General features: G+C 42.5%; 1 protein-coding gene and 1 long non-coding RNA gene across 16 annotated transcripts; one reads left to right on the plus strand and one right to left on the minus strand.

The window, feature by feature from the left end:
• Window positions 1-27,806, minus strand: STRADA (STE20 related adaptor alpha). 15 transcript variants are annotated; one of them, XM_042916007.1, is made up of 14 exons: window positions 27,720-27,806; window positions 19,012-19,067; window positions 17,257-17,314; window positions 14,735-14,763; window positions 10,369-10,425; window positions 9,011-9,113; window positions 8,038-8,159; window positions 6,239-6,347; window positions 6,003-6,126; window positions 4,315-4,486; window positions 3,688-3,792; window positions 1,527-1,768; window positions 1,197-1,239; window positions 1-913 (listed from the first exon to the last, which is right to left on the minus strand). In XM_042916007.1, the coding sequence occupies exons 2-14, from the start codon at window positions 19,021-19,023 to the stop codon at window positions 761-763; spliced, it is 1,329 nt and encodes a 442-aa protein (XP_042771941.1). In that variant the 5' UTR covers window positions 19,024-19,067; window positions 27,720-27,806; the 3' UTR covers window positions 1-760. The 15 variants fall into 15 exon arrangements, with proteins under 15 accessions (XP_042771941.1, XP_042771938.1, XP_042771940.1 ...); XM_042916004.1 differs by having other exon boundaries at window positions 18,988-19,067; XM_042916006.1 differs by lacking the exon at window positions 27,720-27,806 and adding an exon at window positions 26,762-26,986.
• Window positions 8,806-27,883, plus strand: LOC122206640. The gene is made up of 4 exons (XR_006196536.1): window positions 8,806-8,984; window positions 11,659-11,718; window positions 12,032-12,135; window positions 27,397-27,883. It is a non-coding gene; the product is annotated as an uncharacterized LOC122206640 (long non-coding RNA).
• Window positions 27,884-27,925: the final 42 nt, after the last annotated feature.

The raw sequence follows: 27,925 nt of genomic DNA on the forward strand, positions 1-27,925 counted from the left end.
TGGGTTCTCTGAAATGTTTAATTTGTTCTGGCAATGAAACTAACGTGGCATAAGGACTTAAGTCCTCAGGCTAGGCAAGACACTGTGGCCTTGGAGAAAGCCTCAAGGAGGCTGGCAGGAGGCAGTAAGATGGTGTGAAAGGGATGAGCTGCACAGATGAACTATGGGAAGGCTTTAGGTGTTGGGGCACAAGTGATGAAAGGGGTGAGGATGGACTGCCCCAGCCTTGATCTGGTGCTTAACAAGAAAAAAAATGCCCTTCCCTTCAATTACCAGGGAGAGGCCTGGGGGCTGGAGAGGGGGGGCAGGTGGCTTATTGCTTACCCCTCCACGGACCTCTAAGATCTGAGAGCAGAGGGAGAGAATGCAATAGGCTGGTAGGACAGCTACAGTGAGAAGAGGAAGTCACACAGTCCCCAGGTCAAGGAGTCAAACCCTGGGCTTGGCCTTTAGCCTTCCAGGGCCAGAACAGCATCTCTTTCTTCTGAAGAGGTTGCCTGAACTCCCAGGATGGAATGTCAGATTTCTGGCCTCTGATCACCGGTTGCTGGGATTCCCGGGTGTCTCAGAAGTCCTGGAGCAGTAAAAAAGGTTTCTCTCCAAGAATTTCTCTCCCAGTGAGTAAGCGGCCAACTCTCCTGGCAGAAATGTCTTTTCTACCCAACCTGCACCCGGGAGGGTGGGAGTGTGGCCGGCCCTCAGAAAGGGCCCCTGAGGCTCACATGTTCCAGGACTGAGAACGTGCACCTTCTTCGGAGGCTCAGAACTCCCAGTCGTCCACCTCCAGCTCTTCCAGGTTTGTTACCAGGCCAAAGATCCCGCTGTGATCCTGAGGCTGACTGCCCTCAAAACTGGTGATGGGGGTGACAGGGCGAAGTAACTCAGGCAAGGCCTCTGAGGCGCGCCGCTTGATCTGAGGGAGGAGAGGCAGTTAGGGGTGGATCCTGTTGCTCTGGGTCCCAGGACACCATCAGGCAAGAACTACGGCCCCGTGACAGTCGGACTGTTAGAGCCAAGAATCTCTATGAGAGGAAGGCACAGCGCCTTTAAGGGGCTTCAGAAAACTGGGCATTTCTCTTTGATTCAAAGGGAGGAGGACAGAACACCTAAGGACCCCGAAGCTAAGGGGGTTGAGGGTCGTTAGAAGCATAGGCAAGAAGAAAATCCCAGGGAGCCTCAGGAGAGTGCTACCATACCTGCTTGAAGAAAGAGTGGTTCAGGAGGGTACTGGCACTTGGTCTGTGGAGAAAGGGGAAGAGAGCCCAGCATTACCCCTGTGCCCCGGGATTCCCGAATCCTGCTGCTCACACCTTATCCCCAGGCTCCCTCTGCTTCTTCCCTCAGCTCTAGAAGAAACAACAGCCTGAGCTACCCAGGTCGCTTCTTAGCAAACCGTTGTGTCGATCCCTCTGGCCGCAGGAGCTCGGGACTCCTCCAGGAACCCAGCCCTCCACAGAACAGATGAATCCTCTCAAACCCTGCCTTCTGCCCCCCACAAAGCCCAGCTCCCAGCCCACAGGAAATACCTTACGTCTGGACTACGCTGAAGGCACTGCTCCACAAAGTGATGGAAGTGGGGGGAAAAGGTGCGGTGATAGGGGTGGGAGGGCGAGTCGCCATTGGAGGTCCTGGGGGTGCCGGTGGCCAGGCTGTCACTCAGGCCAGAGTTGGCTGCTGAGCGTGAGGTGCTCATGGTCAGCTCCTCGGCAGGGATGGTGCTGGTGTCCAGCAGGCAGGGCACGGTGCCATTCAGCTTCTCCAGCAGCATCTGGGGAGGACAGAGCCAGGACGTGGGCTGGAGGGGGGGGGGCCCTGGAAGATCTATGGAGTTTCTTCACAAATACACTTTTCCCAGTATACAAGTGTGGTTTAGGGGAGCAGAGAAAAGAAAAGCGGAGTAAGTCTAGTTTTCTCAAAGGTATGCTGGCCACTGGCTCCGCAGCCATACCCCAGCTCAGCCAAAGGGAAGAGGAGGAGAGGGCCTGCAAGAATGCACCCTTCCGCCATGGCTGCAAGGAAGGTCCCTGTCTTCTCTCCCGTTTATAAGACTTCTTCACGTCCTTTTAACTGTAGAGCACTCACCCTAGGGTGAAGGCGGCTGTCAGGTCATTGTCTTTGGAGTCCAGCCCCAGTCTCTTGTGCCCAGGTGGTTCGGGAGGGGTGTGTTACACAGCGCCTGCCAGGCACGCCCTGGGTTGTCGCTGCACGGGAGCAGGGTGCCCAAGGGCCGACTAAGCTTGGGCAGCTGTGCCACAAAGTCCCCTGATGCCACACATGCAAAACAGCCCCAGCTTGGGGATTGCTGCCTTTGGGGTTGTCCTCCTGAACTTCCGGGCCAGAACCCAGAAGTCTCTCTAGAGCTGTGCTGTCTAATGTGGCAGCCACCAGCCACATGTAGCTATTTATACTTACATGAAATTTGGTTTAAGATTCAGTTTCTCAACCTCACTGGCCACACTGTAAATGCTCAACAGCCACAGGTGGCTAGTGGCCACTGTACTGGGCAGCATAGATAAGAGAACGCTGCCACTACCTCAGAAGATGCTATTGGATAGTGCAGCTCCTGTACCTCTCATTCACCTTAAATAGCCTTCTGCCTTTCCTGAGCACTTTCTGTGACTCTCTTACTTAGATTTTCTAGACTTCTTACTGAGGTTTCCATACCCTCCTAATGAGTCTGCTAGATCTAATCTACCTGCTATTGTGATCTTTCTGAAATATGTATCTGATGCTATCGCTCCTGGGCTTAAAAGCCTTCAGCAATTCTCCATGTGGTTTGGGACAGGAACCAAATGCCCAGGTGTGGCACACAAAGTCCTTCATGCTCTGCCCTGGCTTCCTGCTCCAGCCACATCACCCAGCAGCCCCCCAGAAGCACCTGTACTTCAGCTATTTGTAACCATTGCTATTCCCCAGATCCTATCCCTGTTTGACTCTGGGTCTTTGCACATGCTGTTCTCTCTGCCTAAGTTTCCTTCTAGTTCCCATTCCTCACACAGCAAACAATTACTATTTGCCTTCAAGACTCAAATGTCACCTCCTCCCAGAAGCCTCCCTGGGTCCCCTGCTCTACAGAGCTCCCCTCTGGCCACTCTCTAGCTGCCCCTATTCCCACAGGGCAGTCTGTGGGTTCAAGGGAGAGCCTCACTCAGAGCCTCCACCCCTCCACCCCCTCCCAGTTCTAGATCATGCTCCAGATACTTAGGATTCAGGTAATTCTTGCCGAAATGACCCAAGTCTGCTTCCTAGACTTGATAAAGCCTGATAAGCCTCTTCCCTGGTCTGTCTCCCAAAGGTAGACTATGCCACTGGCTGTGTGTGCCAAGGAGTGGCCAAAGGACAGTCATTGTAAGGGGCATGAACAGATGTTGAACTTGTAGGCTGGAGGTTCCAAAGCTATTGGCCAGAATATGGTAGCACAGAACCCGAGAAGCCTGAGAACTCTAAATTAGAAACTGGCCTTCCAGGTATATTTATCAAGGTAGGACGGAAATTTATTTTTTGTAAATTTATGAAATTCATCTAAGTAGACAACATGGTATGTGGGCCTCCATTTGCACACCTGCTCCAGGCCCTGCAACAGGCAGTGGCAGGCCTGCTCCTGGGCTCTCCTTCTCCAGGGTCCCCTCCCACAGCAGGGGAAGGCAGTGGTGGGCAGGTAAGAAGGAAAACAGGCTGAGGGCTCACCTGGGTGGCAGGCATATCCTTAAAGGGGACATGGCCATTGGCCAGCTCACAGGCTGTGATTCCCACACTGTAGATGTCAGACTTGGCATCGTAACCCTGCAGATTCTAAGTCAGGAGAAAAAAGCCACAGATCACTCCTTTTGTAGCCACAGTTGTTCTTAGAAGAGACCAGCATGGGGCAACATCCGAGGGGAGGAAGACAGTATCTGTCTCAAATCCAGCCCACTTTCCTTGCCTGTACTACTGAAGAGTAGCTGATATTGTAAAGGAATGAACGATGCTGTGTAACAACCAGGGAGAAGTGTGGGTCCCCATACTCCTGCTTAGTGGAAGGATGTGGAGAGCACCGAGTATTTCAAGAATGCTCAATCTTCCTATAAGGAAGGTCTCTGAAGGGAACTGAAATAGCATTAGGTCCACTTTGGGACCCCACAGAGGGGAAACACCACCGTGTGCAATGGGCTGAGAGGCCTCCCGGGTCCACCTACCAGCAGGGAACCCCTCCCTCTGGAACCCCTTACTCCACTCAGAAGCAGAGCACTCCCATCTGGGGAAATTCCTGAGGGCTCCCTAGGGAAACTGTGAATTGGTGAGGGATAGGGGCTTCTCAGGACTCAGTCCACAGACCTGCTGGAGGACCTCTGGGCTGAGCCAAGGCAGAACCTTGACACTGTACTTGGGAAAGTCGTGGACCACACGCTGCCGCTGCCCATGGCTGATCATGCTGAGGTTGCTGCGTAAACCAGACAGGTAGACCTTTCCCTCCGAGGAAATCAGAATGTGGCTGGCTTTGACGCTCCTGGGGTGGGGTGGGGTGGGGAGCAGAGAGAGGGTGTCACGGGGCCACAGGAGCCCTTCACGTCACAGACCTCTGATCTTCACATACTAGGTAAATATTATATACACATAAACACATTTTAATATAATACATGCATAAAAAAAGAGAAAATAGCATGACCCAATTTACATACCACCAGATTTTAAATCTTTATATTTTGCTAAAGTTATTTTAGGCTCACAGCCCACTGCTTTGAAATCTGTGGGTATTCTTATAAAGCGGATCATGGTGTGATATCCATATATTTTCAGTTTACCTAAAGGTACTGTGTTATGCATCCCATCCTTCCTTCACTCCTCAGTGCTGTTTGTAAGATCCATCCGTGTGGCCACCTGTATACAACCAACCTTTGCTTCTAACTGCCACCTGCACTCTGGGGTGGGATCGAACACTTCTACTGACCCCTTCTTCCAGGAAGGAACATTGATGCTGCCTCTAACCACCATGGATATGAATGATGGCATCTACATATGTCCCCTGAGAGGCCTGTGTGAGGGTTTCTTTGGGGCGTACCCCCAGAGCAGCATTGACGGCCCCAGTGCCGACTTACCCTGACTGGTTGCATTGGGCCATCTTCCACTGTGCGGTTAGGAGACCCCACCTCACCACGCTGGGCCTCAGCCAGCCTCCAAATGACACTGGTCTCAGGTGTGTAGGGTGACATCCTCCTGTTTAATTTGTTTTTCTGATTCTTATTAGATTTGAGTGTCTGGTCATATTGAGAGTCCTTTGGGTTTCCTCTTCTATAAACTTCAAACCCTTTGCTCATTTTTCTGTTGCTTTGCTTATCCTTTTCTTATTGATTCACATAATTTCCTTGTTACTAATCTCCTGTGTGTTCTAGACACAGCTAACATCTTGCACGCTGTCACCCATTTCTTAATTTTGTCCATGGTGTTCTTTTTCAGAGAGATATCTTTAATCTTGATATAATCAAATCCATCATATGTTGTTTTGTGCTTCTAAAATATCTAGACATTCTTCTGTGCCTCAGGTCACAAAAATATTTCCTTCTATCCAAGTCTGTAGTTTTATATCAGACATTTAGGCCTTAATCCATCTGAAAAGTGCTCCTTTGTACGTGGAATTAGGTAAGGGTCCAGCTTCCCTACTGTGGGTGTCTTTTCCTAATACCATCTATTAAGCAGCCCCTCGCCCCAGCCTCTCAGCACAGGGCTGACTGTGGGGCACACACGCAAGTTTAGGTGCTCCAAGGAAGGAGGGGGGTGGGGCACAGAGGCCCATGCCAGATGTTCTTCTCACACAGCACTCAGGACTGAGCTGCTCAGTAAAGAGAAAGTTGGCACCGATAGGCTAAATGCTCTACCAAGTCAGAGGCAAGGACAAAATCCCAAGCTTTGATTTAAACTCTGACTTCACTAACCTCAGTCAACCTTCTCCCCTTCCCCTGTTTACTTGAGGGCTCCTGGGCACAGATCCCCGCTCTTGTCAAGGGCGATTACGCCTAAGAATGCACCTGTGTACGTATCCCATGTGGTGGATGTAGTCCAGGGCCTTGAGCACCCCCTGCAGGATGTAAGCAATCGCCAGTTCATTCATGCCGTCCATGAAGTGTGTGCAGATGAGATCCTTTGCAGAACCTGAAGAATTGTGGGGACACGGGGAAGGGTAACAAAGAAGGGAAACAGACATGAACCTGCTGACAACAGCGTTCTCAAAGCACCTCTCTGCCAGGACCCCTGTTCCACTCACCATACGCCATGAATGATGTGACAACCCACAGCTCATTGTCTGCAATAAAGGTGGCTCGATATGGCAGGATATTGGGATGGCTGAAGAGTTTAGAGACATGAAGCTCCCCCTGAAAACAATGGTAAGCGGAAGTCAGAATCAAGGGGTGCTGAAGAAGACGCTCAACATGAAGGTGGTGGCATGAATAACATGGGGACCCAGTCTTTCCTGGAGCTCTTCTCAGAGTCCTGGAAGCAGCCCAAGCAGGTGGCCACCCACATGAGAGAAGCCAGGCTCTGCTGTCTCCACAGGGAAGCCAGCACTGCTCTGCCAGCTTCTGCCTGCATTTGGCTCCACTAGCCAATCTTAGAGAGAGCCTCAAGAAAAATTCCCCACCAACAGCGAAACTGCTAACAACAGGGTAGAGGGTCACAGCTCGCCACGTCAGAAATGATGAGAACCAACAGTTGACTGAAGACTTATAAAGTAATAAGGTTAGTTCAACTTCAAGGGCCAAGGCACAGAACTCCTCTTTAAGATAAGAAAACAAAAAACACTGGGGCACCTGCGTGGCTCAGTTGGTTAAGCATCCGACTTTGGCTCAGGTCATGATCTCACAGTTCGTGGGTTCGAGCCCCATATCGGGCTCTGTGCTGACAGCTCGGAGCCTGGAACCAATTCTGTGTCTCCCTCTCTCTCTGCCCCTCCCCCCACTCACGCTCACCCTCTCTCTCTCTCTCTCTCAAAAATAAACATCAAAAAAATAAAAAAATAAAAAAAGGAAAACAAAAAACATTTCCCTCTTATAAAGGAAAATGTTGTAATCGATAGGACAAGGAAACAAAGTTATCAGAGAGAAAACACGAACTACCAGACAGCCGAAGGTACTTCTCCAGCAACCTAGGAGCGAGAGAGCAGCTACAGAAAGTGTCAGACCTATGGGATTTTAGAATGAATTTGGACAAAAGAACTACAGAAACTCAGGGGTCCTGGCCTCTGGGACATGAGCTAAAGGCCAAACAGGCAATACTTTCTGCCTATCTACTGCTCCAAAGAATTTAAAAAAGAATCCTAAAGTCCAACATGCTCTAGAATGAACTCAGATATCTTTCTTCCCAAATAACTAGGCTGGGACTGACTTTCGGTCCCATCCTCAGACCCACAAAACTACTCTGAACACGAATGGGTGTTAGAGCACCATCAGAAGAGCATGAATTCAGGGAAACACTGTGATGAAGAAGAGGGATAGGTTGCAGTCAAACTGCTGAAAACACACTGACCCAGGCCCTGAATCTAAAGAGCTCCCGGTGCAAGCCTGAGTCAGGGAGGAACCCAGGCCCCAGCCGGCTGCTCTCAGATCTGTGGTGTCCCCTGTAACAAGAGGGCAGCTACCTCCTTCTCCAACAGAAAGGAACCTCAGGAAACAGGACAATGAGAGCCAGAAGGTGGCTGTCACGGCAAAGCAGGCTGCCCCGAATCTGGAACAAGACTGCCTGGGTTTGAATCCTGTCTCTACCACTCACTAGTATGTGTGACTGTGGGCAAGTTACTCGGCCTCTCTGAATAGTAAATAAATGAATAAATGAGCCACAAAGGCATCTTTGGAGAGGAAGAGGGGAGTATAAATTGGCCTGAGCAGAATTACAGAATCCTTAGTGCCAAATGCCCACGATTCTTTGTTAAGAGCTTCTGTTAACTTCCTGGTTTGGTCCGCCTTCATTTTCTGCCAGCTATTTTCAGAAGACAGATGTAAGAGTTGCCTTGTAATTGTGATTGGAACTAAGAGCCCATCCTTGAAGTGTCCCAACACATTTTATTACCTGCAAGAATGTCACCATCTCATTGGAACAAGCTTCCAGGTTAATCCTTCGTACCGTCACGTACTCTCCTGTCGGTTTGTACCTTGCTAGATTCACTGTCATCAGGTCCTCAAATCCTTTGCCTAAAAGAAAAGGAGAATGTCATGAACGAGGACAATGGCAACAGAGGTAGCCTTAAAGAGACTTGATTTAAAATGAGAACTCGGGGCGCCTGGGTGGCTCAGTCGGTTGAGCGAACGGCCTCAGCTCAAGTCATGATCTCATGGTTTGTGAGTTTGAGCCCCGCGTCGGGCTCTGTGTTGATGGCTCAGAGCCTGGAGCCTGCTTCGGATTCTGTGTCTCCCTCTCTGTCTGTCCCTCCCCCACTCATGCTCTGTCTCTCACTGTCTCAGAAATAAACATTTAAAAAAATAATAATAAAAAGAAAACTCAAAACTTTCACTAACTATTCCCCTTGTGGCTGACATTTCTTGATTCTTCTCTTATCAGTTCCTTCTCAGCCAACCACTTGAAGTGCCTATGGTCCAGGACATCAGAAGCCAAAAAGAAAAAATTGCAAAAGAGCTTCTCTCCTAGGGGCGCCTGGGTGGCTCAGTCAGTTAAGCGTCTGACTTTGGCTCAGGTCATAAGGTCACAGCCAGTGAGTTCCGGTCCTGCATCGGGCTCTATGCTGACAGCTCCGAGCCTGGAGCCTGCTTCAGACTCTGTGTCTCCCTCTCTCTCTCTGTCTCTCAAAGATGAATAAATGTGAAAAAAAAAATTAAAAAAAAAAAAAGAGCTTCTCTCCTGGTAACATGATCTCTTTTCCCAGATTTGGAAGACAGAAGCAAAGGAGAGTCACAAAAGCCAGTTTTGTCACCCTGAGTCCTGCTAACTAGCTGACAGCCTCTGGCACACGCTGATCTGGGGATGCAGAGGAGGCCACAGGAGTGCCCAGGAGCCTGAAGGTAAAATAGCAGTCCTAGGACTTTACCTATGACAGAGAGTAGCTCATAGCGCCCTCCTTCCGGCAGGAAGCTACTCATGATCTCCTGTTTAGACAGGGATGCTATCGACTCTGAGCTCGCCTCATTGGTCTAAAGAAAAAGAAAAATAGGTTAATAAGAGAAAAATGGGTGTGGGATGGGAGTGGGGAGGGGGTGATTCAGACCCACAAGGAGACTGGCATCTAAACATACAAATTCTGACTCGGGGTCAAAGAAATAGGTCCAACACTATTCGATGAGAAATGTAGAACACCAGATGTTCAGTGTAGTCATTAGCACTAACATCAGAGCCAGTAAGTGTGAGCACCATCTACAAATGGGGGTAGGGGACAGGGCTGGTTCCTAGTCAACTATTGATTTGCTTGTCCTTTCCAACAATTGGCTCATTTGCTAAAAACTATGAAATTCTTACTTGGGGAAAGGATGTCTAGAGAAAGGCATGTTTAGAAAAGAGAAGGGGGATGGAGAAGTGAGGGGTTCTCTTGAATTTCCTGCTGTATTGGGGTCCTATTTTAGGGCCCTGACTACAAGACTCCAAAGGTCACATGCTGAATTTTGCTATAGGGGAAATTTGGCCATAAGAAGTACCCTCTTGAGCAAACCAAGAGCCCAGACCAATCATTCTCTGACATTTTCTTTCTTTCTTTAAAAAAAAAAAAAAATTTTTTTTAATGTTTATTGTTTTTGAGAGAGAGAGACAGAGAGCAAGCAGGGCAGGGGCAGAGAGACAGAGAGAGAGACATAGAATCGGAAGCAGGCTCCAGGCTCTGAGCTGTCAGCACAGAGCCGACACGGGGCTCGAACTCACAGACCGCGAGATCATGGCTTGAACTGTAGTCGGCCGCCCAACTTGACTGAGCCACCCAGACGCCCCAATTCTCTGACATTTTCAAGTGAAGCAAGAAAACAGAGAACACATAGGGCTGCAGGCAAGGCACAGGGCTGTCACGTCTCAGCCATCATCCCAGGCGGAGGAAGTGACCTGCTTCCTGGTTCCTGCCGTAAATGAAGCTGGACCTCAACCAGTTAGGATGTGGGCATCACACCTCTGGCCTTTGAGGTCCTAAAGGAAAAGTGCCCAGCAAAATTGATGGCAGACTAACTCTCCCTTCAGCTCAAAAGGCTCAGACCTAAATTTATTTGTGTGATTTACGGGCCATATTTTTCTTTCTTTTGGATCCTCTTTCCTACGGAGATGGAGTACCTTAGGCCAGCTCAAATTTCATATGCTGTATTCCTAAACCTGACCTCTAGTTAGGAAAAGATCTTTGTGAACACAAGAAAGGCCCCTCACTCAGCACTAGCCAGAAGACAGGGAGTCAAGAATGTTCCGACATGGTGGTACCTCCTTGCTGGGGATCCCTGACGTTTCAAGGGCATCCGGTTTCAGGAGTTGATGGAACTGCCAAGGGGAAAGAAACCAAGTGGGCTTCTTCCTCTTGCACCACTTAAGTATGACAGTAAGAGGAATCTAGCCAACCAAAAGTGAGCCCTGTCAGCAAATTTCTAATTCAATCAATTTTTTATATTTCCAAGATTCATCCATATTGTTGTATTTAGCCGTGCTGTACACCCATGTTGTGTAAGAGTCATCTTGTGAATATACCTGTTTATCCATTCCAGTGTTGATAGGCTTTTGGGGTTGTTTTTGGTTCTGCTCGTATGAACTGTGCTATTAGAAACCCATTTGAATGTGTCTCTTGATGTGTATATGCAAGAGATATTCTAAAGCTTATACCCAGAAACTGAATTGCTAGGTTACAGAGTATATGAACAATCGACTTTACAAAATAATGCAAAATTGTTTTCCAAAATGGTTAAACCAATCTACGCTCCCTCCAGTACTGTATGTATGTTCTCATTGATCCATTTTCCCCCATCGCTTAGTATAATCAGACTTAAGTTTTTGCCAATCTCATTGTGAGTGTGATTTATATTTCTGTGATTGCTAATGAAATTGAGCATCTTTTCATGTATTTATTAGCCATGTGGGTTTTCTCTCAGGTGAAATTGGCTCTTTGTGTCTCTTGTCCATTTCTCTACTGGAATGTCTTAATGTAGGATTTCCCCAAAGTAGGCCGCCTGGAACACTGACCTTGGCAGTTAACACATATAAATGGTTTACACGTCCAATTAAATGAGAAAATGAAGCATTCTCTCTCATGGAGAATCACAAGGTGTGCTTGCATAAAATGGCTTCAAGAAGTTTTGTAGTAAGGAAACTTGTTTAATTTTGTTTAACCTAGCATTTCCCAAATCTACTTGTCCAGAGAACCTTTTGTACCTCATATCTGTTAAATTTTGGGAAAGGTAATTTGGGAAAGGCTATTTTAAGTAAAACATATGGTATTATGCAAAGACTATAGGCTCTGGGGCCAGACAGAGGCAGAACTTGAACTCAGGTCTATCACTTGTTCTGTGACCGTGGGTAAATCACGCTAAATTCTTGGGATCTCTGTTGTCTCATTAATGGAATAATTCCCAGTTTATAGGGTTGCTAAGACAAATGAGATAAAATATGTAAAGGTCTTAGTGCTACCTGGTGTTTCATAGGTATTCAGTAAATGTGAATTCTATTCTTTTCCTCCCTCTTTTGCTGCCTAATGTTTGGTCACTCTCCTGTTCAACAAATAAGATGGAACAGAGAAAATGGAGAAACCAGAGTATGCGGGGTAGAGCTTGATCAGTAGTTAAGGTTGGTTTGATTTTCACTTTTACAGTTATCTGTTTTCAAATGCTCTGAAAATATGTTCTAGGAACATTTATAGCCATTGTGGCTTCTTGACACTGTGGTGTTCAGAATAATCCCAAGTGCCTCTGCCAGCTGAGAGACACACACACAACTATGGGACAAAACAGAGTAGTAATTTGAGCAAAAAACCCAAACCAGGAGCTCTGAAATGGCAACCTACCATTTGTTTAGAATTTATAAGCTGCAAGCTAAGTTAGTCTTGAGTCCCACCTTAACTTCATACCTCTCACCACCTGTGCATAATCTTGTTCTACAGATCCTGTTTTCTCAACTATCAATCTACCCCTCATAAAATCGGCATCATCAGTTAACACAAAACCCAGGGTGTGGCTTTCAGACCCAAAGTCCCTACTCTGATCTGTGAGTATCCACATGATTCGGCCCCTGCCTACTTCTAATGACTTCATCCCTTACCACATCGCTGTGACTTGCTACACTTGACCCATACGAACAGGTGCACTTCAATCTTAGGAAGCTCACACTAGAGGTCGCTTGGTTTGGAACATTCCTGCCCTCCTCCTTCCTGCCCCTGCTATTTTCTCATAGCTGCTTCTTCCTACCATTGAGATTTCAACTTAAATGTCATCTATGCATTGAGGACTCTGAGCAGAAAGTAAAGTAGGCTCTCAGTCACTTTATTATGTCATCTTGTTTTACTTTCCTCACAGTAGTTATTATTGTGTTCATTGATCTGTTGCCTGCCTCCTCAATTAGAATGCAACCTCCATGAGGGTATAGATCCTGACTGTCTTGTCAATTTGGTATTCCCAATGCCTACAGTGATGCTGGCACATAAAAAGATGATTTAAACAAGTTTGAGCTGAGGTTTCCTGGCCATGACCTTGTCATTGCCATGAGTTAAAAAGGACAGTAGGGTACATGTACCAGCCAGTTCCACTGGAGACAGAGTTCAACATCATGACCTATACTGGAAAAACCAGCCCTCATGCAACTCACTGGATCCCCTGCTGCTAGGGGCACTTTATAGATCAGAATCTGGTACCTGCATGTGAGAAAGTACTGCATTTTTTAGCAGGTACAATCTAGAACCACTATATATTTGAAGGTCTTCCCCCTGATCTCCAGGCAAACTCCAAAATATTTCTCTAATTTGAAAAAGAGGCTATGAAGGACAGCTGGAGTTATGAGATTAAAGTGCTTATTAAATGCATTTTAAAAAACTCCCATGGGAAAAACTACTGATAGATACTTTTTCATTACCTATGACCCTCTTCCTTGCTAGAAGTGCATATAAGACATGCTGTCTACTAGGCAATACACTAAAGACATACACTTGCTGAGCCAAGGTAGGAAATTATGCATTAAACTACTGATATGATTAGGTAGTGACTTGACCAAATATTTCTACTATCTCTGTTGACTACAGAATAATACTCAAAAGTGTTAGTTTTAGGAAATACAATTCCTTAGTTAATTGGGAATATGAATTCTTGGCAATCTGGAATTGCAAGAAATGAATTTGTCTCTTGGTTATTGTCCTTGTCTCACTGGGAACACTCCTAAAATGGGCAATTTCCACATTGTGGATGTTCTACAAGTCTGAACTCAGAAACCGATCTTTATTTAGGAAAACAAAAACAGTGTTTTGAGAGGAAGAGGTCTGGTGGGATATCGCCACAAGAGAGGCGGGTTAGCTCAGTAGACTGTTTCAGAGTTAGAAAAGGACAAAATTCAGATGAAAAGGATGAAATGTTTAGTCCAGTCTCTTTAAAAAACACAGCACAGCATAGCTTTATTAGTATGATATATAATCTCAAATTGTCTAGAGAAACTAATTCTAGCAAAGCTGCTTCTTAGTTTTTTCCCACCATGAAAAGCATTGTTGTTTATTTTGAAGCATTTGAAAAATACATAAGCTACTGATATCCAGAAAGCACCATAAAATAAAATTGTTTAAAGAGTTTAAAACAAAATACAAGAGAGCACACAAAGACCATATTTGTGAAATGCTACATCCAACCCCCCACAGGTTTCACACAGGATAAGTCTTGGCATAACACCGGCAGCTGTGAAAATATAAAAATTATATAAAATGGGCATTCTCGTCTGGAAAAATATTTAACTGATCATATAGGGAATGTTTTTAGTCTCCTGACTGGAAAATATTTGGATCTGATAGAGAGGTGCTCCTTACTAGAGCGTAGTCAAAGCTTCACTCAAAGAGAAATTCCTAGTCAACGTCACCACCCTTCTGCTGTTGGGGCTGCCTGCCAAAGGTGCAGATGTCTGTCATCTGAAAAGAAGTTTATTTAGAAAAGCGTTCTTATCCTCTCTCTCTAGAAGACACTGATTCACATTATCAAAAATAGCTTGGTACACTGTGCACATCTGTGCACATGTGGTGTTATTTACTTTGGTAAAATAAACTACAAGAGTAGGAAACAGAACAAGTCTTCCAACCCTTGCCAATTAAAAAAAAAGTACACTTTCTGTTTTGTACTTTTTAATGTGGGGTTTTGATTTTAAGGTAGGAGATTTGATATCCTGCCTATAAAAGCTCTGTAGTATCTCTGTGAACTGAAATCTATCAGCAATAGACCACAGAGGAAAAATTTAGTATCACTAGCCACTAAAAGTAACCACATCTTAGATTGTTGAAATTTTCTTTTCTTTTCTTTTCTTTTCTTTTCTTTTCTTTTCTTTCTTTCTTCTTTTTTTTGGAGGGGGCGCTGGGCGATTGGTAAAGTTGGGAAGGGGAGGAGACCTTAACCCCCAAGAGAGAGCAAAAAGTGCCTGAGACTTTTTCAGCTTCTAAAGTACAGGTCAAAATCTTTCCAGGGTGAAACCTGACTTTCCACAAGTAAAAGAATTATACTACAAATAAAACTCAATGAAATAAGCAAAAACACAAAATGATAAGCCAACAAAAAACACAGATTTCCACAAGACATCATTCCCATGCAACAGCCAAAGAGCTCGAGCCTAGAAAGTCACTTACTTTTCTCCGAGTGTCACCCGGAGGCTGCTCTGGAGTAGAGAAATTGATTGTTGGCATTTTGTTTTTTAGCAGAAGACACATCCACATTCAGAACAGCAATTATTACACTTAGAACTACATTTATTAATAGAAACCACCTAAGAGTCATTATAGTAAAAAGTGTCCGCAGTGCTATATATAAACACATACATGTACGTACACACACACACACACACACACAGAGTAAAAACACTACACATAGATGGAGTTTTCAACATGAATCTATGGCTCTTGAAAACATGGCAAGGCTACTATTCTATGGGTATTCTTCTGAGTATAACTCAACTGCTATAATCCCAGTCTTACATTTACTTTCCATCAGCACAATGTTAGTTTCAATAGGCTGGTTTCAGAGTCTTATACTGTGAACAAAAAATTCATTATAAAGTTATAGAGATGGCTGGCTATTTCCCAGAGAGTGCAGAGGCTAGAAAACAGGCTTTAAAAAAAAAAAAAAAAAGGCAAAAAAGGTTTTAGCAGCAACATGTACATGTGAGACCATAACCCAATTAGATTCACCAGACACATACATTCTATTCTGAATACAAATAAAGCAAGGGCTTTCTGGGCCTCTGCTACCCTTGGTGAAAATAAAGCAAAGGGCAACTGAAATAACATTCTGCTCTTAAATCAGACAAATTCTGTATCTGTCCTTTTTATTTTCTCCATTCTATAAAAGTGAAAAAAATCATCAAAGTAGATTTTTAACTGGAAAGTACTGGAATGATCACACATCTCCAAATATCTTAAATTAGAAATCAGAGCATCCAACTGTATTGTTGAAGGAGATTGGCTGCACAGTAAATTAGCCTCAATTTGTCAAAATAAGATTTTTTTTTTTTTTTGCCTTGGACATCAGTTTTCTGGTACACAAATGGCAGGTGCAGTTGCTTAAGACAGTCTGTTAAAGGTAAAAAACCAAGGGGCGCCTGGGTGGCTCAGTCGGTTAAGCCTCCGACTTCGGCTCAGGTCAAGATTTCGCGGTCCGTGAGTTCGAGCCCTGCGTCGGGGTCTGTGCTGACAGCTCAGAGCCTGCAGCCTGTTTCAGATTCTGTGTCTCCCTCTCTCTGCCCCTCCCCTGTTCATGCTCTGTCTCTCTCTGTCTCAAAAATAAATAAATGTTAAAAAAAAAAATTTAAAAAAAGGTAAAAAACCAAGCGAATAGATTAAAGGAAATCAAGCCCAGTCTCACAGAGTAGAAGGCAAATTCCAGGTTGTATAAAATTTGATAATATATACTTCATCAAGCTGTAAGCAATATACAGAACAACCTCTTCACTCTCCTCAGATCAGTCAGTGATGAGGCAATTGTCAAAAGACCGCCAGAGATCCCACACTCAAGACACTGAAACCAAAATCCCTTCATTCAGTTCACATATCCTGTAATATTTTTAACTAATTGTAAACTGGACTTCCAACTCAATTTTCACCAGGGCCAATGTTTACTTTTAAACACGGTATTCCCGTTAATGATGAGAAGAAAATGAGAGCAGGACCAGAATGCTGTAGTTTTGTTCCATTAGCTTTTCCTTTACTGTGCAGCTAATTTTTATTCTTCGGAACTAAAACAAAAACAACTCATCATGTTTCTAAACTCTCATTTGTCTAAAACATAACATTTTGACAGAGTTCACAAATAATACTCCTCTGGAAGTTCTTTGAATGCATTAGGGAAAATAAATTAACAGGTACCATTTAGTAACTAAAAAGTTTGAATTTTCAATGACCTGAGCCTACCCCAGGGTATTTTGTTTGGATCAGTCAACCAACACACTCAATCTGATAACCTGTTTCTTTAACTATAGGAGCTGAAGAGAGTGTCTTTGGTATTCAGACACAAAGAATGGGGCTCTAATATTATCATTTGTATAGAAAAAAATTTTCTTTGCCTTAAATTAACATAGCAGTTCTCAAAAAGGCTCAATTGGAAAACAGCCAAAGACAATGCCTGGCCCTGTTAAACCTCAAAGTTGCAAGGCTACTTCCGAAATCAACATGTGGATTTTACAACAGGAAGTTAATATTTTTGTCCTGACAGATTTTTTTCCTTAGTTCTCCTAAGTCTCATAATTTCTACCACGAAAAGATGAGTCAACTAGATTGATCAGTAAAACCAGAACTTTTATATCATTGCTACCATTGTCCTGACTATAGTTTTATTTTTAAAATCTTCAAGGTTAGAAGCTTTTGAACATTTAGGTTTTTTCCTTTAAGAATATGTATTTTAACTGGACAAATACTTAGAAGAAATAAATATGCCTTTAAGTAAATACTGACTTTCTAACAATCAAGACAGATCAAGGTCAACTGCCAGATTAGTCCTCAAATCTTTGGGAAACCATAGATTCAAAATAGAGCCAAACAAATATAACAACTGTAATTTACACCTGCCCTTAGAATTGCTAATTTCTATAAATTGATTTAGTCAACAAGAGTAGTAATGTTTATCCTGAAGTGATGGCTAAATGCCATACTGTACTTACCTCCAAATAGTTCCAAATCTCTTAAGCCCTCAACAATGAACTTTTCCGAGACCCACCGCTAAAGAGGAAAACCCCAAAGAGAATTAGTATTTCTTCCAAGCCACAAAAAATTAGCTATCAGCCATTAGACAAACAAATAAACTACAAAACCAGAATCATGCAGTATAGTTAAGATGCATTTCTATGGAAAAGTTTTAAAAAGAATCTTGAATTTAAATCAACTGAAAACAATAGGTTAATTTCTTCCTCTATTCTTCTGTGCCTAATTTGATAAATAATCCTTAAATCTCACAGACTGATGAGAACCATGTAGGACTGGCCCTAAACAAGAAGAATGTTTTTGTTCTTCCTATATATACAACTACCTTCTGGTTCCATCTTACTTATTCAATGGCTATTACAGATGCTTTGGATTATAAATGCCAATGTGAAAAATACTACTGAAATTCACAACACAGAAAACAGAGATGAAACTGTTTTTCACAACCCTCAGTTTGTAAAAGAAAACAGTAAACTGAATGTTCTTTCATCCACTAGGATTTCTAAAAACATCATCACCACACTTACATTTTCTATCAAGTTTACAAGGACCAAACTATCATCACCAATCTGTGGTTCACTTTACTATCCTATTTCCAATGAGTATTGGATTTCCTTACTAATCAATGGTCTGGTGTCACCCGAACCAGGCAAGGTTGAAATAGAAAAGAAGCTCACATGTAAAAGTAACAGTATCAAGATTGCATTTCACTTAAGGACTGGTGTTAAAGTTTGGCTTGGGGGCATTCTTTCCACCTGGCAGAGTTCAGACTAAGGAGAGATTCTATTTTTTCCTCTTAATTAACAGTGAAGTTTACTCTTTCCAGTATAAATTATTCTTATATATACAAACATATGAAAAAAGATTAACATTCAAAAAAACAAGTTGCATAATATGGTTCATGAATTGGAACTATAACATCATTCTCTGTCCTTCTCTATATCATTTTTTTTCTAAATTAAAAAAAAAAAAAGGAACACCCAAAGTAAAAAATTTGGTATAAAAAAATCATATGTACTGTATCACAAAATATAACGTATACTTTAATATTTAGAAAGTGATATATTCATGCATCATAGCACTTATATCTTGTTACAAAATTTTAAAATAATAACTACTGCATTTAGAAATCAAATACTTGATAATAGATAATAAATAGAATACAATACTCTTTTTTTATGACATCATGGAAGCTATTATAAAGAAGCTAACTCCAGTGTTTGTTGGGGTCATTTTAGCTGGTGAGGTTTTCAGGTTTAGTAACATTTTTCATGTTCAAAGAGGCTCCAATTAAACCTATGATTATACTTAGAAAATGTGTTCCAATAATTACAATTTGATACTGATTTTTAAAACATAGACACTCATTGAAAATATGTAGGAAATGGGCAGCTTATTAGCAGTTACATATCTACAGTGAAAAGTGTCACAGATTCATTTAATTTTGTATGACTGATATTCATAAAATAAGCCACCTTGTTTCTTCTCTATCGGACAAGCTGGTGGGTGTATCTAGTGTCTCTGGTCAGCCCTCTGCTTGCAAGCTCTCTCCTCGGGAGTGGAGGCCGCAATGTCTGCTTTACTTCCTACATCCCTCATGTTTGTAGGATTCTGAGCATCATATAAAAACACCACCTACACTGCTTTACAGAAAATAAAAATAGTAAAGCCAGAAGAATAGAAACACTCACCCTAATTCGCTCTGGTTTACTTACAAGAAAAGACATGAGTTCCTAATGTGTAGACCTACTTCAATTTCAAAAATTTAAACCTAAAAGGGAAATATAAACAGGTTGAATTAGTCAAATCTCCTTTTATAAAAATGCTTTTTGATTAACAAAAACTTACTATGAGTCTACCATTCAAAGCACTGTACCAGACCTATACATTTCTAGATTCTAATGATTTGTTTACAGAACATTTCAGTGACAGTAAAACTGGATGTACTGGCCAAGTACATTGTGAGATACTGCAATCTCTATAAGACAGGTTTGTTATTATATGATTTCTTCTTTAATTTTCAAATTTCTCTTGACCAAATTCCCCACTGATTCTTTCCCAGAAGCAGTTACCTTCAGTTCTTTTGGCTGTTTCAAGTTTATCCTTTTTACTATCATTCTTAAATAATGTTTACATGGCCATGACTTATCCATTTGAGACAGTTACCTACTAACTTCACTACTGTGGTAGATGAAGACTAAGCTCTCTTATATCACCTTCCTGCACCCTAGTTTCCTGCCTTCATTCTCCCAACATAATTCGAGCATAATTTTTTTATTAAATCAACAGTCTGCATTTACATTGCTATGACTGTGGAAACATGGTTTAGAGCTGAGGCAAACAGTTAGAGACGACCATGTCTTTCTTCTTGTACACCATTTGTTTTCCTAAAGTTAATAATGGATTCATTTCTTTTTCACTTGCTTGGTTTCCCATATAGCTATAGTTAACTTTTTCTGAGTACTTCAATATCTCTGCTATTCATCTTATCAGTGTATTTTCTCATACATTCAAACTCATCCATTCCAATTTTTCCCTGGAGGTTGCCTTTCCAAGGCCCTCCATCCCCCTGTTGCTGAACTCACAACCCCAAAATCGAGACACATGCTCTACTGACTGAGTCAGCCAGGCAACCCTGCAACAACCTTTTTAGTGTGGAAATCTGGATCTTCCAATTCTGAGAAATATTCTTGTATTATTTCTTTGATAATTTTGTCTCCTTCACTTTCTCTGTTTTCATGTTACAGAATTCCTAATAGTTGAAGACTTACTTCTAGAATTACCTAGAATTAATTTATGCTTGTTTCACTCCTATTTTACAACTCCCTTTTCCAAGAGATTCCTTCCATTTTATTTTCTAACCCTTCTATTAATTTTTAAATCTTGGTTACACATTTCCAAGACCTTCTGCCATTTCTCAAATGTATCTTTTTTCATGTCATCCTGATCTTATGTTTGCTTATAGTTAAAATTATATCTAGAATGGCTAAAAGCTTAATGCATCATGACCATATAGGGTTTATCTCAGAAATGAAAGACAGTTTGAACATTAAAAAATGAATCAATGTATACAAACTGTCTTTGTCCGAAGTTGTTTGCAAATAAAAAACAACCAATTTTAAGGAATTTTAAAAAGTGAATCAATGAAGCACACTTGCTGGCTCAGTTGGTAGAGCATGCGACTCTTGATCTCAGGGTCGCGAGTTCAAGTTCCACACTGGGTGTAGAGCTTACTTAAAAAAAAAAAAAAATCAATGTAATTTTACTTGAATAAACAAGAAAAACATACAATCATCTCAATAGATGGAGAAAAAGCATCTGAAAAAACTCAACATCATTCATGATTTAAAAGAAACTCTCAGGCAACTAGGAATAGTCAAATAGGAACAAGATAGAAATAGAATTTACCAAGTCAACTTGGTAAAAGATATGCATAAAAAATGTATCACTAACATCATACTTAATAGTAAAAAGAATTAATGAGTTCCCTCTAAGAACAGAAGCGAAACAAGAATTTTCTTGTTATCTCATCATCATTTATTTCTGTTCATCATTGTACTGGTGGTCTTGGCCAATGCAAAAAGGGAAAAAGAAACAAAAGGCATACAAATTGGAAAAGAAGGTTTAAAACCCTTTATTCATAGACAACGTGATTGTATACATAGAAAATTATAAATATTTTACAAAAAAGACATTAGACCTAAAAAATGAATTTAGAAAGAAGGTCAATTACAAAACACAATTGTACTTCTATATACTAGCAATGAATTAGTAGAAAATGAATTAAAAAAAATGAAAGCTTACAGTATCAACAAAAACATAAAATAATTAGGAGCGTTTTCTTAAATTATAAATAAGATATGTATGTTTAAAGTTATAAAACATTGCTAAGAGGTATTAAAGATAAGCTAAACAAGAGATATTCCATGTTCATAGATTGGAAGACTCAATATTGTGAAGATGTCAATTCCCTCCAAGTTGATCTATAGATTCAGTGTAATCTCAATCAAAATCCCAGCAGACTTTTTAAAAGAAATTGATAAGCTGATTCTAAAATTTATACAGAAATACAAGGGACCTAAAATAGCCAAAATAATTTCGAAAAAGAACAAAATTAGAAGACTTATGATACCTGATCAGACTTACTTTAATGCTATAGTAATCAAGACAGTGTACTTTGGTTTAAGGATAGACAAATGGATCAGTGAAGCAGAGTAGAGAATCCAGAAATAGATCTCTTTCCAGAGAGAGGACAAAGTAATTACATGGGGAAAAATAATCGAATACAAATGTCTATCTATTTAGAAAAAATGAACTTTGACCCTTACCTTACACCATACACAAAAATTAACTTGACATGGATCACAGAACTAAAGAAAAAGTTAAAACTACTAAATAAAACAGAGGGGGAAATCTTCATGATGTTAGGATAAGTAAAAATTAAAAAAAAAAGGAATATCAAGAGCATGAAAGGAAAAAGAAAAATATGATAAATTTATGAAAATTAAAAAATTCTGTCTTTGAAAGATACTACTAAGAAAATGAACAAGTTGGGAGAAAACAGTGTGTGTGTGTGTGTGTGTGTGTGTGTGTGTGTACATAACATTTTATATACAGAATATTTAAAGAACTTCTACAATTCAATAAAACAACTCAATTTAAAAAATGGGCAAAAGATTTGTACAGAAGATACAGGAATGGCCACTAAGCACATGAAATGGTACTCAACATCACTTGTCATCAAGGAAATGTATATAAAGCTACAATGAGATACTACTACACACCTACCAAAATGGCTGAAAATAAAAACTCACAATACCAAGTGCTTGACAAGGATAGTTACCAACAGGAACTTTCATACATTAATGGGGATATATGGGGATAGGGATACAAAGTAGTATAGCCACTTTGGAAAATAATTTAGTAGCTTCCTATGACCAAATAATTCTGCTCCTAGGTAGTCTATTCAAAAGAAATGAAAACATATGTTCACATAGATTTGTATATGAATGTTCATAACAGCATTATTCACAATTGGCCCCAAACTGGAAACAAACATCTATCAACTGGTAAATGAAAAAACAAAATGTAGTATATATACCAGCAGAATACTACTCAGCAACAAAAAGAACTTTTTGGGTGATGAAAATGTTCTGTATTTTGATTACATGGTAGTTACCTAAGTGTATCTGTCAAAACTCAACAAAACCATTAACTTAATGTAGGTGTATTTTATTGAGGGTAAATTACATCTCAACAAAAATGATTTTTAAAAAAAAATTTTTTCGTGTTTATTTTTGAGAGAGAGACAGACAGAGTGCAAGCAGGGGAGGGGCAGAGGGAGAGGGAGACACAGAATCCAAAGCAGGCTCCAGGCTCCGAGCTGTCAGCACAGAGCCCGACGCGGGGCTCGAACTCACTAACTACAAGATCATGCCCTGAGCCGAAGTCAGCCACTTAACCAACTGAGCCACCCAGGCACCCCACAACAAAAATGATTTTAAAAATCAAATGACGAGAGACACCTGGGAGGCTCAGTTGGTTAAGTGTCTGACTTCGGCTCAGGTCATGATCTCATGGTTCATGGGTTCAAGCCCCGCGTGGGGCTCTGTGCTGACAGTTTGGAGCCTGGAGCCTGCTTCGGATTCTGTGTCTCCCTCTCTCTCTGCCCCTACCCTGCTCACACTCTCTCTCTGTCTCTCAAAAATAAATAAACATTAAAAAAAATTTTTTTAATTATAAAAAAAGTCAAATGACTAAAATAATCAGAAATGCTTTTGAATAGTATAGAAAAAAAAAAAACCACTGCCAAATTCCTCCTTTTTTTTCTAGGAATCCTTAGAACTGCTTCAGAGAAATCAAAGAAATAGTTTTCAATCCAGGGGAGAGAGGAGGCCTTTCAAAATCATCTATAGTTTTGTTTTGTTTTTTTTTATCAAATTGCATTTATCTTCACCCCATCCTAATTTTCTTACAGAAGATCATCATCATGTTAAGAATCATTTATCCTGGCATTAAATAGTAAACATATTAACTGAATTTGAAGAAAAAAAGATTATTAGAATATACATTATTTAATAACATGAAACACAAAGCATCATGCAAAAGAAATTTAAGAGGAAACAAAGTCCACATCCATATGCAGTCTACAACAGAAAGAAAATAGAATATTAATGTAGATAAAAAGATGATTTTTATCTGAAGGAACTGCCTATGCTCTGGAAAAATACTAGCACTAGAAAATAAAGTCAATCCCAAAACACTGTATAAACTAATATAACAAACCTAAAAACTGGTCTTAGACCACCACACCAACAGCTTCATTAATTATCTGAACCATTGGCTCCCAAACCAGGATGTGTTTCAAATTAACTTGTTAGTTATAAAAACCTTTGGATGCTCAAACTCCCCCCTTCAAAAATTTTAATCCAGCAAGTCTGGGGAATGCACAAGTAGAAACGGGCAATTCATTATGGTGTTCAGCAAAGGGAAAAGACAAGGGACCTGAATAGTTTTATGGAAGGGATGGTGGGGGGGGCTTGAATGTCAAATACAACTTAAAGAAAACAGCAATTCCAAGCATGAAATAGTATTACTACTGATTTTTAGCACATTCTTTGTTTTGTCCACACATGTATCTCCCAGTTTCTAGAATAGTTCCTATCACATGGTAGGCACTCAGTAATGTTAAATGACCAACCAAATATACTGACAAATGTGTTGGCACTTTGCATACTCTCCACTTAATGTGAGGCCAGTTATAGGAGCACAAGTCCACATATATGAGAACAATGAAGAGGCCTTATGTGAATGCTAAGAGTATCAACTTTCTTCACCAGGCAGTAGGAAGTAACTAGGTTTTGAACAGAAAGGTGACAAACACAGAACAGCGGTCTAAGTGTCTCTCAAACTTTATTATGCATTCAAATCATTTGAGGATACTGCTAAAATTGCAGATTTTGATTTAGAGATCTGGAGTGGGGCCTGGTAGTTCTAAAAAACTTCCAGATGATGGTAATGCTGCTGATCTGTGCACCATCATACTGACTAATGTTTGAGAAGCCTTGTTGGAAGGAACATTCTAAGGAATATTAATCTGCAAAAGGATGGGAGAAGGGGAGGTGAAAAAACCCAGAGAAAGGAATGCCAGTTAGAACACAATTACAGTGGACCATATTTGGGGTAATAAGAGCCTGTAGGAGAAGGAATGGTAAGAAATAGATGGACAGGGGATAAGGAAAAATAAAGAAATTATATTTAATTAGCAAGGACACCATAAGTCATCTAGCCCATCCTCCACCCTTCAGAGGAACAGCTTTTACAAACTCCTGAATGTAAGGTTACTTTTAACCTCTGCTTAAAAACTGCCCCCACCAGACACTCTACCTTATCAGGGAACCCATTCTACTTGTGGACAACTCAGATGACTCCTGATTTTTTTGTGCCCAAGGAACTGGGAAAGAGTAGTGTGTCAGCGACAAAACAGGAAACTCAGAGGTGGAAGTGGTTTAAGAGGAACGATGAGTTCGAGTTTTTAAATCATAAGGAGGTTGAGAAAGTAGTTATGCATCCCAAATGGGAAGGTGTAGCAGTCAGTTAGAAGAGACACATTAGAGATGGCTATGTGGGCTTGGGAGTTAGCAGCTAAAGCTCTACAAGTGACAAACTCACCAAAGGAGAAAATGGGGAGAGAAAAGCAGGCTGGGCAGCAAGCCTTGGGATAGGTCCATACTTAGGACATGGTACTTGAAGGCAGGTAGGAAATGGAGCCCAAAGGAAAAACTTTAAAGGTTCTGCTTCCCTTACTGGACCACTTTTGCTCCTCCAACCTGGTTAACTTTGACTTGTCACTGCTTACTACTCATCTCAGATGTCCTGTGCTACAGAAGCTCTCCCTGACCACCGCTCCCCCTGCCCCCACTCATGTTAGGTGTTCAGTCTCAGTATTCAATCCTTACACCTACCACGATGTTAACTGCCAAGAGTCTTGTTCACTATTGCTTTACTCTGCCCAACACATAATATGGGCACTCCCGTATCTGTTAAATTATTAATAGTTAAAATAAAAAAAAAAAACAGTAAGCATTTATGGTGAACTTACTATGTGCAAGGATCTGTGCCAAACGCTTCACAGAGATCAGCTCACAATAAGTACTATCATCCTCGTTTTACAGATCAGGAACTTAAAGCTCAAAGAGGTTAAATGCCCCAAATTCCCCACAGGCAAGTGGTAGAGGACTTGTTAGATCTGTTCCAAAGCCCGTGCTCTAGAAGCCAGAGTGGTAACATAGAAACATAGGGAGAAGTGTCAAGACTGTGTGTGTGAAGATACAAAGATGACTGAGAAGACATCGCCTGATTTGACAATGCTGCTGACCAGATGACAAACAGTATAGAAATAATTCATTTGCCTTGATTTATTTTTCTTTTTTCCCTATTTTTGTCACTGCTTTCCTAAACTTCTTCAATGTCTGGGGTTACAACTATAAACACTGCATCTGAGTCACAATATTCTAAGAAACCTCATCAAAGGCTGGGGGAACAGACTTAACCAGTTCAGCACTGTAACTAATGGCTGAATAGGATCCTGGCCTAAGGCAGGTAACCGGGTGAGACTTGCTTTCAATTCTCAGGGACAAGAAAGTCTTGGGTGTCTTTAGACAGTATCAATCAGTCAGTGAAGAACTGTCTTAATGCCTCAAATACGTATTGGAATACGGTTCTACTTCAACAGGTAGTATACAATAAGAAAGGGACCAATACTAATGGTTTTTCCTCTTTGAGGGAATCAAATTAGAATATGCTAGGATATCTTAACAGAGAGCTGGGCTGATAAATTAGTTCCCCATTTCCTGGAAACTTGAACAATTTTATTTAACCACTCCCCTTCCCTCGAGCTCACTTCCCTACCCCCACCGCCCATCTCCACCCCAAATCTACTGTGGGCGCTGAAACATTCTTGGAAAACAAGACAATTAACAGCTCTTTGTTTTTGCTGATTCAGGGAGTCACCTAAATCGCTCTCCTAAGGGGGTTTGCCTGTCCAGCCTGGGATAGATGGAAATTGGGGTTATGGGATCGGGGAGGGAGGAGGACGGGGGGGGGAGCGGAAAAGGTCAACACAGGATCGGCCGCCTCTTTGAGCAGGACAAACTGACACCTGGGCCCCAGGTTCCCCACCTGGAAGTCTGGGGGTGGGGGGAAGATGGGTACGGAAAGCAGGCGCTCGCCTCTCCCGGCAACTCCGCTCCGGTGTCTCCCGGGCAGGCCCAAGCCTATTCTGCTCTCAGGCTGCAGTCCCTCATTGCGGGAATCGAGGAACTGGGTGAAAAGGGGCCCGTGGAGGGTGAGGGGGGGCCGGGATGGCCGATCTGACGAAGGCCCGCCCCTGAGGAGATGGAATCGGCGTCAGGGCGAGAAAGAACTGGTCCTGGAGCGCACCAGGCGGCCCCGCCAGCCCGGTACCTGGTCTTGGAGTTAGCAAGCAGTCCCGACCCCGTCTCAGCTCCGCCTCCTGAGTTTAGGGCCGCGCAGCCAGGCCGGTTGCTGGGGGGTGGGAGGGGGTGGGGGAGAAGGTACGCAACGTGCCATGCGCAGTAGCGGGACCCGGGGAGGGCTGGTGGCGGAGAGCTCCACGCCGCCCCGGCTCAGCCCGCGCGAGCACGGAAGCTCCGCCCCCCCGGCCCAGGCGGGTGAGGAAGCTCCGCCCCACCCCCGTAGCCGCGAACCAGCGGGGCAGCACCCCAGCGGTTGGTTCGTCGCCTCGGGGGCGTCCAGCCCCAGCGGAGGGCCTTCCTTTGCGGCCGCGTAGAATGCGCTTCTTCGCTTCAGAGTTAGCTCGGTCCTTGACGGAATCAGACGCAGTCTGTCTGTAACAGAAGGGATCTTTTCCCCCATGTGTGTGGAAGCCGAAGGCATTATTAGCTCGTCCTCTGTGGGGCCTGTGGGGTTCGACAAGAGCTCCCGGGAGCCTCCGCGCCCCTGCAGCAGGAAGTAGGATAATTTCAATAATGAAGAGTCAGAGGGACTAGAGTAGGGCAAATAGCTGATGACTTGGCTACTTTAAAAAGAAAATTTTTTTTTCTCATTTTGTGTGGCAGTACTTCAATGGAAAAAGCTGTTTCGCACTCTTCTTTGAAGACCTCTCAAACGCCCTTCCAGCACCAAACGAGCTGCAAAGGGGAAACCCACTCCTTCGCTGTGCCTCAGATTCCTTATTTGTAAAAGGAGGAAAAATAGCTCAACGAACGCGAACTTTTTTTTCCCCCTTCTGGATCTTTACGTCCCTGGATCCTTCCCAGTGCACAACTCTGAGAGACGTTCTATAGAAACCCGTCAAGCCTAAGCCGAGCTGTGTTGGTCTTGACAGAAGACACAACCAAGTGAGACAGATCTGAGACTGCGGTTTTTTCCAGTGACTTACCCTCGGGGTGGGGCGTGTGCCCACAATTAGGTAGCCCATCAAGTATTGAACACTGGCTCTTCGCAACTCTGACCCTGGACACAGATTTGTGCTGGTCTAACTTCCAAGATGGGGGAGAAGTTCTGCTGCATCCAAACTGATGGATAAATGATGCTGAAACTCAATGTGAACTTTGCCTAGTGACTGATAACGCGCCTCGGGGCCTC

The sequence above is a fragment of the Panthera leo genome, chromosome E1 (genome assembly GCF_018350215.1).
Source record: "Panthera leo isolate Ple1 chromosome E1, P.leo_Ple1_pat1.1, whole genome shotgun sequence".
In the NCBI taxonomy this organism is placed as follows: domain Eukaryota; kingdom Metazoa; phylum Chordata; class Mammalia; order Carnivora; family Felidae; genus Panthera; species Panthera leo.